Genomic DNA, 18007 nt, shown 5'->3' with positions numbered 1-18007 from the left:
AAACAATCGGTTTGTAACATGGTCTAACAGAATTTTGTTTGTTTGTTGTTTAAGATTTAATAACATGCCAGGTGTACGGTGGGGATAATAGAATTTTCACTATCAAACGTTGAGTTAGATAAATGCTGTGATAGTATCCGATAACTAAACAGTTCTGATGGTAATGTATGAGAACAGCCAATTAAGATCTGGTTACAAAAATAAAACCATGGTGAAAGAATGGATTTGGTCGGCTCAAATTCATTGCTCTTGGGAATCGTGATTAACCCTTTAACGTACATATTCGTGTTGCAATCTCTATTGACGATGGTATTGATTGAGTTCCTTTACTGCAGCACAACTGACACAATGATGAATAATGCCACGTTTGACATGACAACAGCATGAGCTGTTAATCATTACTTTCAGACGGATCACCCGAGACGAAAATCACTTATGCATTTTTCTTCGTATGCTACTGTTAACCTTAACTGATCAAACACCAATGCAGTTAAAGTTGTCTTAGGATCTACGTGGTGTTCTTCGCACTTATTCCACTCAAGTAACGCGTCAATAAGATGATCGTTTCATCCCAAATTTACAATATCAAAATATTTTCCAATAACTATGGCAATATCGACAAGCCCACGAGGCCTTTTATCCAACTATCGACTGGGTCCTGTCTGCAGCATCCCAGGTTTCCATCGAGCTGTCGGAATCTGTCGATATGTTTCTATCTTGCACTGTTAGGATGTAAACACAAGATACATGGTAGACAAAAGTCCAAAACCATTAAGCTTTTCATGTTCAGAAAAAATAGTCTTATTCAGATGGTTTCCATGCTGAAGAGCTTTGCAACTTTGTTCCACTTTGTTTTTTCTCCCAGATGTTTTTTCTCCACAATGTCTGGAAAATTGGATTCATGAATAATATAACAAACAATTTCATGACAATTTGGACATGCTCTGACTTGAAACCGTTCTTTTAATAGGGACATAACGTATTTTCTGAAGTAAATCCGTTGTGTATACCGTGTGCAGTTGAGGTGAGGTGAGATAGGGTTTAACGGCGCGTCCAAGATTATTGCCCTTATGTGGCGATTTGCATGCACGTGTGTGTCTGTGGCTGCTTGTACTAGTCCGGACTGATACCGATTTATAGTGCTAGGCCACTGAGATACCATGTCGCAGTTTAACATGAATACCCCACTCAGACACAGTATACTGACTCCGAACCGACCTGTCCTTGCTTTAGCCCCTTAATGGCGATCGCCAGACAGGGTAACAACAAGTACCCTCTTTTGACGTCTTTTGTGATCGAACACCGGACCTTCCGCTCTCCGGGCGGACGCGCTGTCAGTAGACCACGGGGGCGGTATCGTGTGCAGTTGAGGGATCGTAACTATATATGTATATTTGTTTAATGTTGTATGTACATTTAAACATATTTTGCAGGTTGACATATTTTTTTCATCATAACTACGTGTGTGATTCTCTTCATCTACTCTTAAACCCTAAGAACATGTTCTCATCAATACTTCTAAGTTAGGTATTGCGTCTATCATTTGACAACAGATTCCATTCCGGTGAATGAATCTGATACACCCCTTTCAGACAGAGCTCAGCTCTACGACAGTCGTAAATCAGTTTTACACTGATTTACGACTGTCAGATGGGTGTATGAGTATGGGAGTTACGATTACCTGAAAAGCTTAGCGCTGCGATCGCTTTATTGAACGGGGCTAAGAACCATAACAGATCACCAAAAGAAGTAATGACAGATTAACCATTGCCATATGAAACAATCGGGTGTTCTTTAACTTCTTTTGAGTAGTATATGTTAAATGTTTTTACCCATGCTTCGAATGCAAAACTTTACCCAATATTCAGCTTTCTTCTTTTAATAGCTACTAATTTGTTTGTTCAGAATGGATAGCCGTAAATATTTATTTTTGGAAGAAATATAGCAATTTACGGAAGACAGGTTCTCATATTTTAAGAAATAAAACAAACTCTTTACAGGCGATCTTTGACTCAAGAAACGTGTCTATTAGTTTTTCATTTCAGAGTGATGAACATTAGTTCCACATTCCAATGCAGACAGGTTATATTCTAGTATATTTGTTTGTTGTTCATCGACGCACTACACAATATTCCAGCTAAATGTCGATGGCATGTACATAATCGAGACTGGACCAGACAAACCAGTGACTGATATCGTGATATCTGATATACATGCAGTGGGAGTGCAATGGTAAACAAAGTCGTATGTCATCTCATATAGAAAGTGTTGCTAAGGACCATTTTTAGCCCGGAGTCCCAGCTTGAGTATATTCTCGTAACTTGCATGACATAAAACAGCTGTGTTATACCTAAATGTTATATTTTGTTTTATTTTCTATTTCAGACGCCTGGGTCATCTCCACAGCCTTCTGGAGACGCGGTAATGTATTTGACTCTACATTCCAGCTATGAGGTCCCCGTGTTTGTAGGGCAACCATCAGAACTATTGATCTCGATACATTTTACCGATTTATTATTAGTTATGAAAACACTCTTCACATAATGAACATATAACAAGAAAAACATTTGTGGGTTAGGCGTAAACCCAATTTTCGCAGGTGTGGCACAGATATTTATTATATGCACAAATAGAATCATCTTCGATCATACTTTGATTAATTACATTGGTTGATCATTGTGAAATAGTGAAATCGAATGGATCACATCTAAAAGTTAATCGTAAAAAATAATAAAACAGAAAACAAAACAGATTCCATATGACGTACAAGGCAAAATAGCGGTGAAAATTAAATGAATGGATCACAGAAAAGCAGTGATGACACCAGGTGTTCGCAAGGATCAGCAAAGGTGGGCAACTGAAAAAGCAAGAAAAAATTAAACATTGACAGAAAACATTATCCCAGAGCACAGATTACTGGATTTCTGAAAATGAATTAAACCTGATGTTATTCTAGTTTAACAACCATTTGAGTATCTGAGAGAGTGAGTAAGTGAGTGAGTTGGGTTTCACGCCATTTTTAACAGTATTCTTGCTATTTTATGGCCGGAAGGCGTTTATAATTTTGGTGAAACCGACCGACAGTCCCTCTACATAAAAAAGGCGATCCGAGAAACCCTGACAACTACAGGGGGATCTCATTAATGAGTGTTCTGGGGAAAATTTTTACCTCTGTTTTGAATAACAGGCTTACTAACTGGGCGAATATGAGAGATAAGATACCGGAAGTTCAAGCTGGTTTTAGAAAAAATTATTCAACCATAGATCATATTTTTACATTATATGCTGCAATTCAAAAATGTCTAACACGTCGTAAACACAAGGTTTACGTTGCTTTTATTGATTTTAAAAAGGCATTTGATACAGTTCATCGTTATAAATTATGGTGTTGTTTAAGAAAAGCTGGACTACAAGGGAAGATGTTTAATATACTACAATCAATGTATTCAAATATCAAGTCATGTGTACGTAGTGATTATGGTGTTACTGATTTTATCGATTGCCCATCTGGTTTACGTCAGGGATGTATACTGAGTCCTCTGTTATTTTCGTTTTTCATAAGGGAATTATATTATGAAATTTCAAGTAACGGCAAGCATGGTATACAGATGTATCCTGACATCCTTGAACTTCTTATGCTCCTTTTTGCCGATGATGTTATTTTACTATCTGACACTGTTATTGGTCTACAGAATCAGTTAAATATATTAGATAAATATACTAAGGAATGGAATTTATCTGTAAATTTAGATAAGACAGAAATTATAGTATTCAGAAAAGGGGGTCCTTTAAATTTAAGGGAAAGATGGTACTTAAATGGACAACAAATTAATGTAGTTAATGGTTATAAGTATCTCGGCATAATGTTTAATTCAACACTAAATATGAACAAATGTGTATCTGACTTATCACTGCGAGGGAAACGAGCTTTACTTAATATAATGTCTGTTTCACATAAACTTGGAGTTATTACTCCAAAAGTATTTTTCAAATTATTTGATACTCAAATACAGCCAATTTTATTGTATGGATCTGAAGTGTGGGGTTACCGAAGATATGAATGTTTAGAAAGAATTCACCTACTGGCATGTAAAAAGTTTCTTCGCGTTGGAATAGCAACACCAAATAATATGATATATGGAGAATGTGGAAGATACCCACTTTACAATAATTCACAAATAAAGTGTTTAAAATATTGGTTTAATATCATCCGTATGCCAGAACATCGGCTTCCGAAAAAAGCTTATAACATGCTCTTTCATTTAGATAGTATCGGTAAGGTTACATGGGTATCGCATATTAGGACACTATTATTCTCACATGGATATGGGTATATATGGCTTAACCAATCTGTTGGTGATCAACATTTATTTTTAAATGATTTTCGTAAAATAGCAATAAATATGTTCTATCAAGGGTGGCAATGCAACTTGGAAAATAGTTCACGTTATGATTTGTACAGAACATTTAAGACTCTATTAGAGCCAGAAAAATATCTATCAGTTTTAACAAATAGTCACCTAAGAAATGGATATATTAAATACAGACTTGGCTTGTCAAAACTTATGATTAACTATGGACGGAATATATCACTTGAAAGAATACAAAGAATTTGTCCATTCTGTAACTCTGCAATAGAAGACGAAATACATTTTACCTTTGAATGTCCTTATTATGCAGAATGACGTAATAAATATATACCAAAATGTTTCTTATCTAAGACGAGTAGAATAGCTTTTGTTTCTATTTTGTCATCGAATGATGCCGATGTAATGTTTAAACTGTCTTTATTTGTAAAACATGGGATGGAACTACGAAGTAACATGTTGAGTGGAAATTCATAATTTTAATTACCTCACCCTAGAAAGTCTTCATGATTATCACCGATTGTTAAATGAATGTTATATTTATATATTTTTTGTTGTATCTCCCAATCTGTAAATTCTCACCCACTGTATTTATCTGAACTTGTATATGGGCCGACGGCCTTTGATACAATAAACATCTTTGACTTGACTTGACAGGCACTTGTACGGTGCTGAAAAACTAAGAAACATAATCCGGAATTCGATCCCACGATCATAGGTTTCTGGCGTGCCCAAGGGACGCATCTGTGCATAGGGAATTGCGGCGTCTTAGACAAGTAGTTCCCATGATATACACTTATTGTTCATTTATATCCCCAAAAAGTCGATATGATCAACTGAGTGTTCAAATTACTTATGTGAGCATGTGCTTGACAGACCGCAACGTAAACCATGGCCGTCCAATAGTCAATAGAAGCTTAACAAGGTCGATCAAAGTTTTGATTTCAAAAGGGAATAGAAATATTTGATGAGAGAGTATTCCCATGTTTTAAATAAAACCGTTAATTATGAATAACAAGAAATGCATGAGTTATTGCAGTAAGAATATTATTATAAGGAGGTCACGTATTTCAGCTTTCCTATGGCAGGTGACAGTCGTGTTTCCGTCAGCATATTTGTGTCTCCAGTTGGATAAGATAAAAATACGCATCTCTTTTAGGATAGACTTAATATCAATATCAGATTGCTTTGAAAGTGAATTACACTTATTACCAAAAATAGGGGTTGTATTACAAATGGATATTTATTATTTTTTCACTCAGGAAACTCACGATAGTAACAACAATGGTAATACAAATATTTATAAATCGAGTGTTTACACCAAGGCTTTACTGAGAACAAGAGAGTCTTCAGGGTGAGTAGTGGACTCTATCAACTATTGTTTGGAGTGGCACGGGTGGATCAGTCGTCGAAACAAAAGCGACAAAGAGATTTCCATATTCATAAAAACAAATCTGCTAAAAGCAGTCCATTCTACGATTCCGAGGTACAGAGATGTGTTCAAGAAACCTATGATCCAAGGTTGAAACCCAGTTTCGACGTCAGAATCATACCTGTTCTCGAATGTTTAAACAAAGTGATAAATATCACTTTGAGTGTTCATCAATCATCAAGCTGTCACGCAGTGATAAAACAGAAATAATGTTCAAAATGACGTTAAGCCTTCCTGAATCACTAAACATAGTGGATAGACTATTATTGAAAAAAACATGGTCATGTCAATGTCATTTTGTTCGTTTCATTGCAGACTCCCCCAAGGTCACAGCAGTCAAATAGGGTATGTATTTCGACTATCTTGGAGGTCACGGGTGGCCTTGCAGAGTTTCGTCCCTTTGGCACGCCAGGAACCTATGATTGATGGTTCGAATCCCGGTTCATCCCGATAATGTTTCTGGGTTTGTCAGCCCCATACCCATGCTCGTTCGTTTCACCAAAGTGATCAAAGCCAAAGATATTCATCACGTGGGCTTTGTATAACACGTCGCGATAGAACTGAAACACACTCACTTACTAATGCACGAGCCATAGCAGTTAAGGTCCAAGTCCACATTAAGAGCACATTTGGTATATGCAGTTGAACTTAATGAGGACCGACGGCACTACGGATTTGTCAGATTATAGAAAGAGATATATTCATGTTAAACTGCGGCATGGTATCTCAGTGGGCTTGCACTATAAATAAAGAAGTGCACACACACACACACACACACACACACACACACACACACACACACACACACACACACACACACACACACACACACACACACACACACACACACACACACACACACACACACTACTTAAGTGCAATAATTTTGGACGCGACTTAAAAAGCCCCATTTCACCTCATCTCACCTCATAGTATTTGACTTATAAAACTGTCTTGAAATTGTTTTTGTCTGTTGATACATATTGCCATGGATACAAGAGTGCCCGTGGTGCAAAGTGATATGCTTATCACTTTCACAAAGTAAATTAATATCTACATATATATATATTTCATTACAGTTGCTCTAGCAACAGCGAGGTAGCTAGTGACACTGTTAATATATGTTGTTACTAACTGATAGACATCATTTATACTAAATATATTCTGATTTACAGCCATCGAATTCCAGGAGGCCGAGCAATTCCAACAGTGTAAGTGTAAACGGATTTATATTTTATTCTTCTCACATTCATTGGTTGTTAATGGTTCTATCAGAAAAGTTTATTTATAAAAGCATATTTTAGTCAACTGAACTAAAACTAAATATCATTTAACAGACTTTAACATCGCATTCAAAATTATTTCACTTATATAGCGACGTGCATGCAAGTGTATGTGTGGCTGCTTGTACTAGTACTAGTGGTTTTATAGTGCTAGCCCACAATGCCGCAGTTTAACATGGATACCCCACTCAAACACAGTGTACTGACTCCGAGCCGACCAGTCCTTGTTTCAGCCACTTAATGTCGAGCGCCAGACAGGGTAACAAGTACCATCTTTTAATGTTTTTTGGCATGACGCGGCCGGGGATCGAACCACGGACTTCCCGCTCTCCGGTCGGACGCTCTACCATTAGACCACGGAGGCGGTCCTCACAAACTAAGTCCCTGTTTTGTCCCTTTCGTGCAGAACGCCAGCAGGGTACCACCTGTTAACCTCTTTTGGTATGGCGTGGCCAGGGAATCGAACCACCGACCTTTCTCTCTCCGGGCAGATGCTCTCTCCACGACCACGGAGGCGGTTACTAATAGCCATATACACTTATACGACTCGTAAATACATACATGAATACGAATGATGTTGGGCAACGGGAGACTGTTTCGCTGTGTATAGTTGTATTTTTAGGTCGTGCCAGGATCAGCTCTTTTTTAAAATCGAATCCCATTAAACCCCGGTTAAGATGTTTGTTTGTTCTTGTGATGGTGTTGACGTCACTTTGAATGATCCCAATACTCTGACACGCTATTACAACTGAAATATTTCAAACGCGGCGTCAAATCTACCCCACATAGTCACTAATGCGATTGTACAATGAGATTTGTTTCGTTTTCGTTCCAGACACCACAACGACAATCCCCACAAGCCAACAAAGTGAGTATATGCTTTCTTCATTACATTCAGAAAAATCATACATGTATTTATAATTACTCTATTGATATTTTAAGGCAAGTATTACTCGAAAAGCGTCTCTATAAAGGCGGTGGATGGATATTCTGGTTTTTGTATTTAAATTTCATTCGGTCGATTACAAAATGAGTCTTTGTCATTGTAGATTTGTATTCATAATAATACAAACAAAGTTTGTTTTTTATCCTGTATTCACATTCTTTGCAAATTGTTTAAAAGGCGGGTGCTACCGGTAGAGCAGACATGCTTACCCTTTTCGCGAACACCTGGTGTCATCACTGTTATTTGGCGATCCATTCATTTAATTGTCACGCTATTTTGCATTAAACACTCAATGGAAACTTTTTCGGAAGATAATCGAATATTCTCTGACGCTGATGTTTGTTTGTAAGTTTGTTTGTTTTTTAACGCCGCACTCAGCAATATTCCAGCTATTTGATGGCGGTCTGTAAATAATCGAGTCTGGACCAAACAATCCAATGATCCCATCATGAGCATCGATCCACGCAGTGGAGATACGATGACATGCATCAACCAAGTCAGCGAGCCTGACCGCCTCTAAAGACAAGCATAGTCGCCTTTTACGACAAGCATGGGTTGCTGAAGACCTATTCTACCCCGTATCTTAACGGGTCTCTGACATTGATGCTTTGTTTATACAAACCCCTTATAATTTCAGACACCACAAAGAACCCCACCCCAGTCTAACAGGGTAAGTATAAACCCACTTTAGTATATACCACTTCTCTGCAGTGATTATTCAATAAGCCTTAACACCAAAAACCCCATATAGCACAAAGCATGTTACAAGTAATTGTGTTCAGAGGAAAGTGTTGTGCATCACGTAAGTGTGTTTACCCTAACATATACTGCAGGATACAAAATCTAAACTTGCTTTTAACCTCTTAAATAAAACGGATCCGTTTATGAAGCATTTTATAATAACAAATGATACAGTATAGTTCATACGATATCTTATGCTTTAGAAATTGACAGTTTACAGAAAAAAAATAATTTTCGTTTGATAAAAGGAGATTGTTTTTGTTGTTTTTGAGTCATTGTGCTATGACCATCTTCTTAACAGCACGGCGTGTATTATGATGTAGTTTACATTAACCAGAACCTTTACGAATGTACTATTTGCATTTATAGCTAAAATGGATAGAATTATCATTAAACCGCCCGCATGTTATCAAAAATGATGGGGCCTCTGTAATTTGATAATGCCCTCATATTGCTTGACGACGGGTCATTATCACGGCCGTTGTTAGGTGACGTCATAGGATAGAGATAGGTGACGTCACGTTGAATAGTGACGTCATCTGGTTTGTTCTATGACCTTTCCATATTTATAGGTGGGTCAGTGGCATTCGTGTTGACTGCAGTAAATGTTTCAAAACCGATATTGTTGGGTTTTTTCATTTGATAACAAATTCCATCCATTTTAGCTATAATAAGGGTAACGCTATTTTAGGGCATTATCATTTGCTGAAGCCCGAGGTCTTTTCAACTGCCCTCCTTCGTCGGGCCGTCAATGGAAGACCTCGGGCTTCTGCAAATGATAATGCCCTGAAAAATAGCGTTTCCCTTATATCAACTGTATATTTTATATTGTGCAATATGCATGCACATTATGTTTGTAGTTTTATTATCTAGGAATATTAATTGTTTCTATACATTATTTGGTGATTTAAGAGCAGGTTTAAATAACCATGGTATAGAGTGTAACGCACTGCAAGCGAAACTTCTTACATGTATCAATTTGGCATTTCTATTTATTTTGTATGCAGATGTGGGTATTTGATTCCTATGGTAATTTAAAGACGTTTGAATCTGAAAACAGCAGAGTTTATTACATAAATGTAATAAGAATTTACATAAAATTTAAATGAATGTTGCTTTTCACAAATTTCATTTCTTCTATACATTATCAAGTGTGTCGTAACTCTCTCTCCATAAGATTGTACATTGTCATTATGAAATGTGTCTCTACAACCATTTTTACAAATGATAATAATGTATGTAACAATGTGTTTACGCCCGCGAGAGCATTATCATATGGAATATGCATTCGCTCCATCATATCCACATCATCACTTCATCACCACATTATTATCACAACAGTTTTGATTATGAGCTATATTAAGTCCACTCTGTAAAAATGCCTCGTAACATCAACCCACCTTGTGCATTTTGTAACTATATAAGACGCCATGTTCACAATACTATTTACCATGTATACTATTTGAATAGTATCAGTACTTTTTAATAACCCTACCATTTGAAATGTGACAGCTTTGTATAAACATCTGAATGCGGTAGTATTTCAAATTTAATAGGGGTTTTGGAGTAGCCCAGTGGTGAAAGTGTTCGCTCGTCACGTCGTAAACCAGGGTTAGGTGTGTTCAGACCTTTCCTGTGATCCCAACGGGGATATATTTCTGAAATATTGCTGAAAAGCGGTGTAAAACCAAACTCACTCACTCACTCATATTTCATATTGAATACTTATTGTTCCAGCCTTCTCGTCCACAATCTAGAAAGGCTAAAAAATACCAGGTATGACATGTACCTTCTGTTACAACCAAGACCTCTGTTACAAAATGTGACTCTCTAATCTTTAAAAGCTCTGTGTATCACCACTGACAAACACATATATATATATATATGTTTGTGTTTAAACATATTATGTTCAAGGACTGGCCATGGTAATGTAAATAGCATGTTTGTTCTTCTTTGTCGACCACTAATGTACTAAACAGTTCGTCTTTTCATCTTGTGAATAACGCATGTGAAATATATACTTACATTTACATATACATTGAAAGTAAGTAAGCGAGGAGGTACTATTTAATTGATGTGTTGAGAAATATGTTATGTTCATTTTGGGCCAAGATTTTGATTTCTATAATTGTATGTTGAATTACAGCCAAGCAAAGAACCTTCTGCTTCTGATTATAACGATAAGGTATGGCACATACCAACTATCTATGCATACCTCTTTGTATGCTATATTATAGCACCCTGTGTATAGCTCTATCTCACTGGTGTACTGGGCGCCTGTGTCATGTCTTCTTTTGACAAATGCAAATGGTTACAGATACTCTCGTCAAATTGACATTAATTCTATGCAAATAATTCAACGCGTTTAATAACGGGTTTTTTATATGCCAATTCATATTAATGAAAATAATCATTATTAGATTTAATTGATATATAATTGTTTCTTCAAATGAATAAAATGATAAATGTGAATATCCATCCTTTCTGAAGACAATTCTCTGTGAATACATGTGTGAGACGTTTTCCAATATTTACAGTGCTTCAATGATCATTTTTCATATATAGTAATTACTTGATTAAACTAAACGTTTTGTTCTCACTGCACACTCATCTTCCTTTGGCTTTTAAGTGTCAGGGCTATGTTGTGTCCTCGATCGTTAAATTGCAACCCGGGGCTACACCTTAATGTAATCGTTAATCATATAGATTGCAAGTGCATTCGTTCATTGCTTTCCATGGTGCTGGGTTGCTATTACAATTAAACAGATACCTATGATCCCCTGTATTGCCATGGCACTAAATAATGTATTTCTCCCAGGGATACAACAACAATATATAATTAAAACTCGTTGTCAGACCATAGAGTAGTTCATGTGTAACCTTTACAAACAATAGCACCAGATTACCAGATGTCTCCGTCCGTAGGGGCTGTTCACAAACACATATTCCCATGGGAAAACGAAATTGTGATAGTATCTACATCGTAATTAGACCAGTTATAGGAGTGCTGTACAGTGTTACTGATTGGTATCCACGTTTATAGTTTCAAATCAAGTTGAAAAGTCAAGGACTCCTTAATGTACGCTGTTGCTCTCTATTGTTGCCCCGGGTGAAATATCATAGTTGTTCTTTTCAAGTGTTGAGTACTGTAGGTCAAATCAAGACAGCATATCCGCCTTACACTCAGTTGTTGACCTTCAACATGGCGTAATAGTATGTCACAAACAGTCCAAGTTCACGAACACTCAAGAAAACATTTTCAAATAATATCAAACACATTGGACGAAAATCCGTAACGTTGTTATTTCAAAGTATACGTTAAAAATCACAACACATGCATAAGCTACCGTGCGATAATTTGCTCTCGCGGGCGGCTGAACAGAAGCAGGAGACGTTATCTCCTCTTGTTGGAAACTTTCTAGTATCGGGTAGATTGTATATTGTTCACAGAACAAAACCCCGTACGATCGTGGCGGCAGCAAGTCGTCCTTTGAAAGCGTTGACCTGCCCCCATTTGATGACGATGATGAGGAGAATAAGAATCCTACCCCGAAGCCGACTAAGCTTGATCATGCTCACAGTTCAAGACCAGGAAGTTCCCAGAAGAGAATTTATCGTAAACAAGCAGAGGCAACCAAGGTACGCCAGCGGTCGCAGAGCGTATCATCAATTAGTGACCAAAAGCATGAATTTAAAGGATCATATGTATCTAAACTTGAACCTGGCTACACTAACATCCCTGCAATTGTGTCCACAAACTCACAGCATGGGAATTACGTCTACCTCAGTAGGTCTAAATCTGACCCAGACCTATGGTTCAATAAGTCTGACACGGAGACCGAGGAGTCACGAGGTCACATGGACAAATCCGGTGACCTCCGGAAACGAATAAGGAAGAAACGAAATCGGAGGTCAGCAAACGACCTTGACCTAGCTCAGAAGGTGTTCCTGAGGCGCCGCGTGATGGCATTTGTCGATAAGGTGACTAAAAGACGACGTCATTGGCGCGTGACAGACGTAGGAAAGAGTTCAGACTTCTGGTTCAGATAATCCTCAATCTCAATCATTTAATCTTATCAAACCATTTTCTTGTTCATCCATAAATACTAAAACGTCTTCTACTTTCCTTTCTGGGAAATGACTTTTGTGCGTATTCATTCCATTGGCATGTCAAATTGGATTAGATATGCATAATATATCTCAAACCAACTGGGGCTTTTGTGTACTTCCGTGTCACTTCCCTTATGTTAATGCAGACAGCGATTCAATTACTATTTGAATTCAAGTAGCACAGCTAGTGTATCGATTATCTTCACAGCATTTGTCAAGCCCTAATTCAGCTTATCATGACAATTTGCTTTATCTAATCCATCACCTATTCATCTCCGAGTGAGCACGTGTCAGACTTGTTGCCATAGAAACATGACATCATATGCTGTGTGTCTTTCCTGCGTCTGTATGTGCCGTCAATATCATGAAGGTCTGTAGCTTGGTTTGATGACTTAATATTTCTTCTCTAAATGTATTGTTTAATTAATTTACGTTTCACAGGGATATTTTATACGGTTCGTGAACACAACAGAACGTCTTTAGCATATTACAAGTGTCTAGATGTCTACATACCACGGTACTGCTTATTTGTTCAATGTGTGTCTGACTATAAATTATACTGAGCAGGCGAATGGGAAGTACATGAGCAACGGCGGTGTAGTTTTTGATCCTGAGAATTAGGTCTCTACCATCTGAGTTGTTATGTTGTCCCCGAGGGCTCTGCCGACATGAAGATCAATAAATCTATAAAGTTGTCCTCTTTGTCACCTGCCATTGCAAACACATCAACAATCACATGGGATTACTCTGTTGCGTTGGTGACAGACAATAGAAGTCTATTGGAATGGTGAATGAGCAAACTGTCATTGAATAAACTACATGTGCAGATGTTTCTTGTTTCAAATAACCCCTTATTGAAATATATACAGCATGATATTTACATTTTTCGTTCATGTAATATTTACTACTAATCTATATGTGTCAATATAGCCTATGGCATGTCCTAAGCATGTCAATACTCCATTGTACGTAATCACAGTCTATATATGTGTCTGTCCTATGTACATCTTCTCAACAGAACGATATATGTTACATCACTATAATAATTTTGTATGTTATCAAACACTACCAACATCTACATCAGCACTTTCAAGGCATTTCCTTCTGTTATTTTCTGTAAATGTCATTTCTGAAATTGATTTTCTGTACTTGTTTGATAAAACCTTTATCAAATATCATAAATATGTATTATTTGTATGGTTGATGTACATTTGTGTAAATGTTACGAGTACCAAGTTCTAAGCTTGTTTGTCACCAATATCAAACTGCAAGCGAAGAGCATATAACATGTATTGATGTTAAGAATGAGAGATTCCCTTCGTTCCAGGCTGAGGATCCTACAACAGCCCGAGATGTGTATGTAGAGATGGGGGACGAGGAACAGGACAGTGTAAGTTGTACCTCAAACTGGGGTCACCGATACATTTCTTTTCTTTTGGCAATAGTACAACTGCGTTAAAGTCATTATTGGGGCAACGACTGGCCCGGTCGCCGAAGGCTATCATTCCGTGCATTGTCCGTGTCACAGATCTATGATCGTGGGTTCGAATCCCGGTTCCTAGTCATCGTACCCGTGCTCGTTGGTGTCGTGGTAAACGCCTAAGACCTGCCTCAATATGGTCTTTATATGACGTTTGTGATAGATCTGAAATACTATTTAAACGGCGTTAAATCAAACGCAGTCAAACGCAATCAAACTACCGATGTTACAAAGTCCCCCCAAAAACAACAGACAATCAAGGTATTGTGATTGACATTGATACTAATGTTAATAGAGATATGAGGCATTTACATTGAAAGCAGAAACCACAGCAACCATGCGAGTTCTATTACATTTAGGAACGCCTCCGTGGTCGAGTAGATAGAACGTCTGCCCGTACTAAAGATGTCAAAAGATGGGACTTGTTGTTACCCTGCCTGGCGCTCGGCATTGAGGTCGGCTCGGAGAATGGGCATCCATGTAACACTGTGGCATGGTATTTCAGTGGGCTAGCTCTACAAGGCCGACATATGTCCGGGCTAGTACAACCACGACACATTACCTATTTACCTATATTGTATTTACTTTGTCGTCCAATTTAGTCAGCATGTGGGACTTGACTTATGTGTGTATGTTTTCAGCCGAAGAGGATGTCCAGGAATCAGTCACGGCAGGATGACTTGCCACCTGTAAGAGAGGCAACTCCTCGGAGAGCAGATCGCCCCTTGTCACGAGCAGCTTCAGATCTCAACAAACATTCCGTGGTTCCTCCCATTAACAAAGAGGATGACAGCAGAAACAGTAGAAACAGCAGACATAGCACACCAGACCAAGGACAGTCCAGTAGACCTCCGAGTAATCAAAACAGGACACCTAGTCGAAATAATACACCATCATCTGACGATGCTCGAGCAACGATTCTTTCTCCAAGAAATCAGCCCAAACCAAATACACCTCCTCGGATGGAAGCCGCAGTACCTTCTTCAAGCAACGCTGATGACCAACCCATAGAGCGGGCTGGTCCAAGCAATGTACATTCATCAAAACCCGATGACAACCCAACAGACGATTATGACGATGGTGATTACTCTCCTGAGCCGGACATTCCTGCTCGAACACCAAAGGTGAGGGAAGAAGATGGTCGTATAGCTGCCTTGGAGAAACTTGCGGATTATAACTTGAAGACTTTGGCTGGGCAGGACGCGGGCGAGGCACCTGAGATTGACGATAAGATCATGAATGAAGTGTTTAGTCCGGAGTTCCAAAAGGATCTTGACAACTTCTTGAAATCATGATTTTGATATTGATTTTGATGCCCAAGGTTGCATGTTGCGAAAGGTTCCAGAGCTCCAGAAAGAGCTTCATCACTTTTTAAATCATGATCCTGGTTTTATCTTGGTGCCCAAGAGAGCATGTGACACACATTTGCTGGGACAAATTGGGGAGTTCCTGTTTGTTGTAATCAGTACACTTTGTCAGTTGTACTAAAACAGCACTTACATCTTAGAACATGTGTAGGAGTGTGCATGTTTGTGATGCAGTCATTCCTGAAGTCATACCTTTTAAACACGAGGCAACCATTTTGATAGATCATCAACATCAGAGTCAACATGGCATTTGTCTAACCACTCAGTGATTTGTACCATATTAAACATGTCCAAATTGTGAAGGATTTTCTTGAAAAGTATTCCCAAGGTGACCTGTATTTTTCTATAACGAAATGCACATGTGTATGTACCTACGTAATATCGTTTACGTGTAGTTTTGGAAAGTGTCCCCTTTACGATTAGAAATCAATTCTCCCTGTAGCCGAAATATTGCCGATATGACGTGTTATTACATTTACAAGATATATCTGATTTGTCGTTGCTTGGGAAAGGGTCACATGAATATTAGTACCCTCATGAATATTCAATATTTGATAAAAAAAGTTCTCTCAACAGAAATGTACATGTTGGGTTACATTATAACGATTTCCATTAATACGTTTTTCTTATGCATCATTTTACGTTGTTAGTGCTCATAATATGCATATTTTGTTACAACATAATTGTACAACTAGGGGATAATGAAGCGGGAATAGTCAATAACTGATAAAAAAATATGTCAACTAAACTCACTCTAGTGTAAGCTGCTTTCTTCAGAAACAGGGGAACTTGAATCTTACAAACACGGAGATTAGATTGGCAATTGACATCAAAGTGACCTGCGTTCTCACACTTACCCCGTTCAATGGTTGATACCATTTATACTAAGGCTGCATAAAAAATGCTTCTCGGGCGCATTATTCCTCGAAAGTGAGGAGAGCGGTAAGTTTTGTTCATTTTTTGTATCGAAAACAACAGTGATGAGAGATGAACATTTTTTAATATATTTTTTACCCACCAAGAATACCAACAGAGAAACTGGGCAGACATTGAACTTGGCCATTTGACAGCATGTCAGTTTCAAGCATTTTATTTGATGGATAACAGAGTGTGCTTTATATGAAATTTGAAAACGTCTTATTGGCAGTAGAGAAGATTAAATGTGACGCATTGATGTTCGAGAAACAATTTCCTTATTTCAGCCTAAGCTATATACGCATATCCATCGACTTTCCGTTCAATAATACATGAAACGCAATGTGCAGTTGATGACGGCATATCATAATGTCATCTATTATTACATGAGGGTTATATAGGTCATACTATATTATTGAAAAAGCAGATATCGATACCCATACAATATCAGCTTTTGTTATCAAGACTAAAATATATATTGAGTCTTGTGTAGCTGGAGTGGCGATACTAACGATTTACGTAATATTTAAGCACAGTACTATCTATAAGGAGTATTTCTTACAATGTAACTTTTGCATTAAACTCCAATTTATTTCACATTACGATCACTCCCCCACCTTTGAATATAGGCCTATAAATATGTTCACTGTTAGGAGTGTTTTCACAAGTGTTTAAAGGCTTTTGGCAACAACTCTCCCTTCAAACATGTACCGAGTAACCACAAACCCCTTCCAATGCAGTGTGTACTGTCTCGTTCGTTGTCCCAGTTGATTGACCAGGTAAACACCGTGTGTGTGTTGTTTGTAACTAGACACTGTCCAGCCCAACACCATTTGTCTGCTGAGTTTACAAGTACACGAAACTTGATCCCATTGTCTGTGATATTAAAATTTCTGTATGGATATTTTTGGAAAATGAATTTCAATAAAATATGTTTCTTGCATTTCTCGTCAATGAATATTATAACATGATGAAACTGGACTGTCATATACTAGCCTATTGACACACAGCTATTCAGGAATACTACCAGCTGTTTACCTCTGGTATGATTGATATGTTCACTGCGAATTACATCACCAGTGCAGGTGAGTGAGTGAGTGAGTTGAGTTTAACGCCGCTTTTAACAGTATTCCAGTTATATCAAGGCGTGTCAGCTTAATGTGGGAGGAAAGCCCGAGGCGATGCAGGTCTTGGACGTTTACCACTACGATGGAGGCCACGAGCATGGGTTTAGGGCTGACAAACCTAGAAACATAATTGGGGCGAACCGGGATTCGAACCCACACTCATAGGTTTCTGGCGTGCCCAAGGGACGCAACTCTGCACAGCCAAACGCGGCGATTTAGACGACTGGGCCACCCGTGCC

At 38.1% G+C, this 18007-nt stretch overlaps 1 protein-coding gene across 1 annotated transcript in view; it reads left to right on the top strand.

Moving 5' to 3' along the window:
• Positions 1–17584, top strand: part of LOC139463591 (cell surface glycoprotein 1-like) — a 37411-nt gene extending 19827 nt beyond the window's left edge. The window contains exons 3-10 of the mRNA XM_071244863.1: positions 2386–2421; positions 6115–6144; positions 6975–7010; positions 7918–7950; positions 8666–8698; positions 12220–12408; positions 14207–14269; positions 15001–17584. Of these exons, the coding sequence (XP_071100964.1) occupies positions 2386–2421; positions 6115–6144; positions 6975–7010; positions 7918–7950; positions 8666–8698; positions 12220–12408; positions 14207–14269; positions 15001–15654 (1074 nt within the window). The 3' untranslated portion in view covers positions 15655–17584. The remainder of the gene's footprint in view (positions 1–2385; positions 2422–6114; positions 6145–6974; positions 7011–7917; positions 7951–8665; positions 8699–12219; positions 12409–14206; positions 14270–15000) is intronic.
• The last annotated feature ends 423 nt before the right edge of the window (positions 17585–18007 follow it).

Source organism: Haliotis cracherodii, unplaced genomic scaffold (genome assembly GCF_022045235.1).
Source record: "Haliotis cracherodii isolate W230 unplaced genomic scaffold, xgHalCrac1.p SCAF_16, whole genome shotgun sequence".
Classification (NCBI taxonomy): domain Eukaryota; kingdom Metazoa; phylum Mollusca; class Gastropoda; order Lepetellida; family Haliotidae; genus Haliotis; species Haliotis cracherodii.
This window is presented reverse-complemented; position numbering and strand designations above follow the sequence as displayed.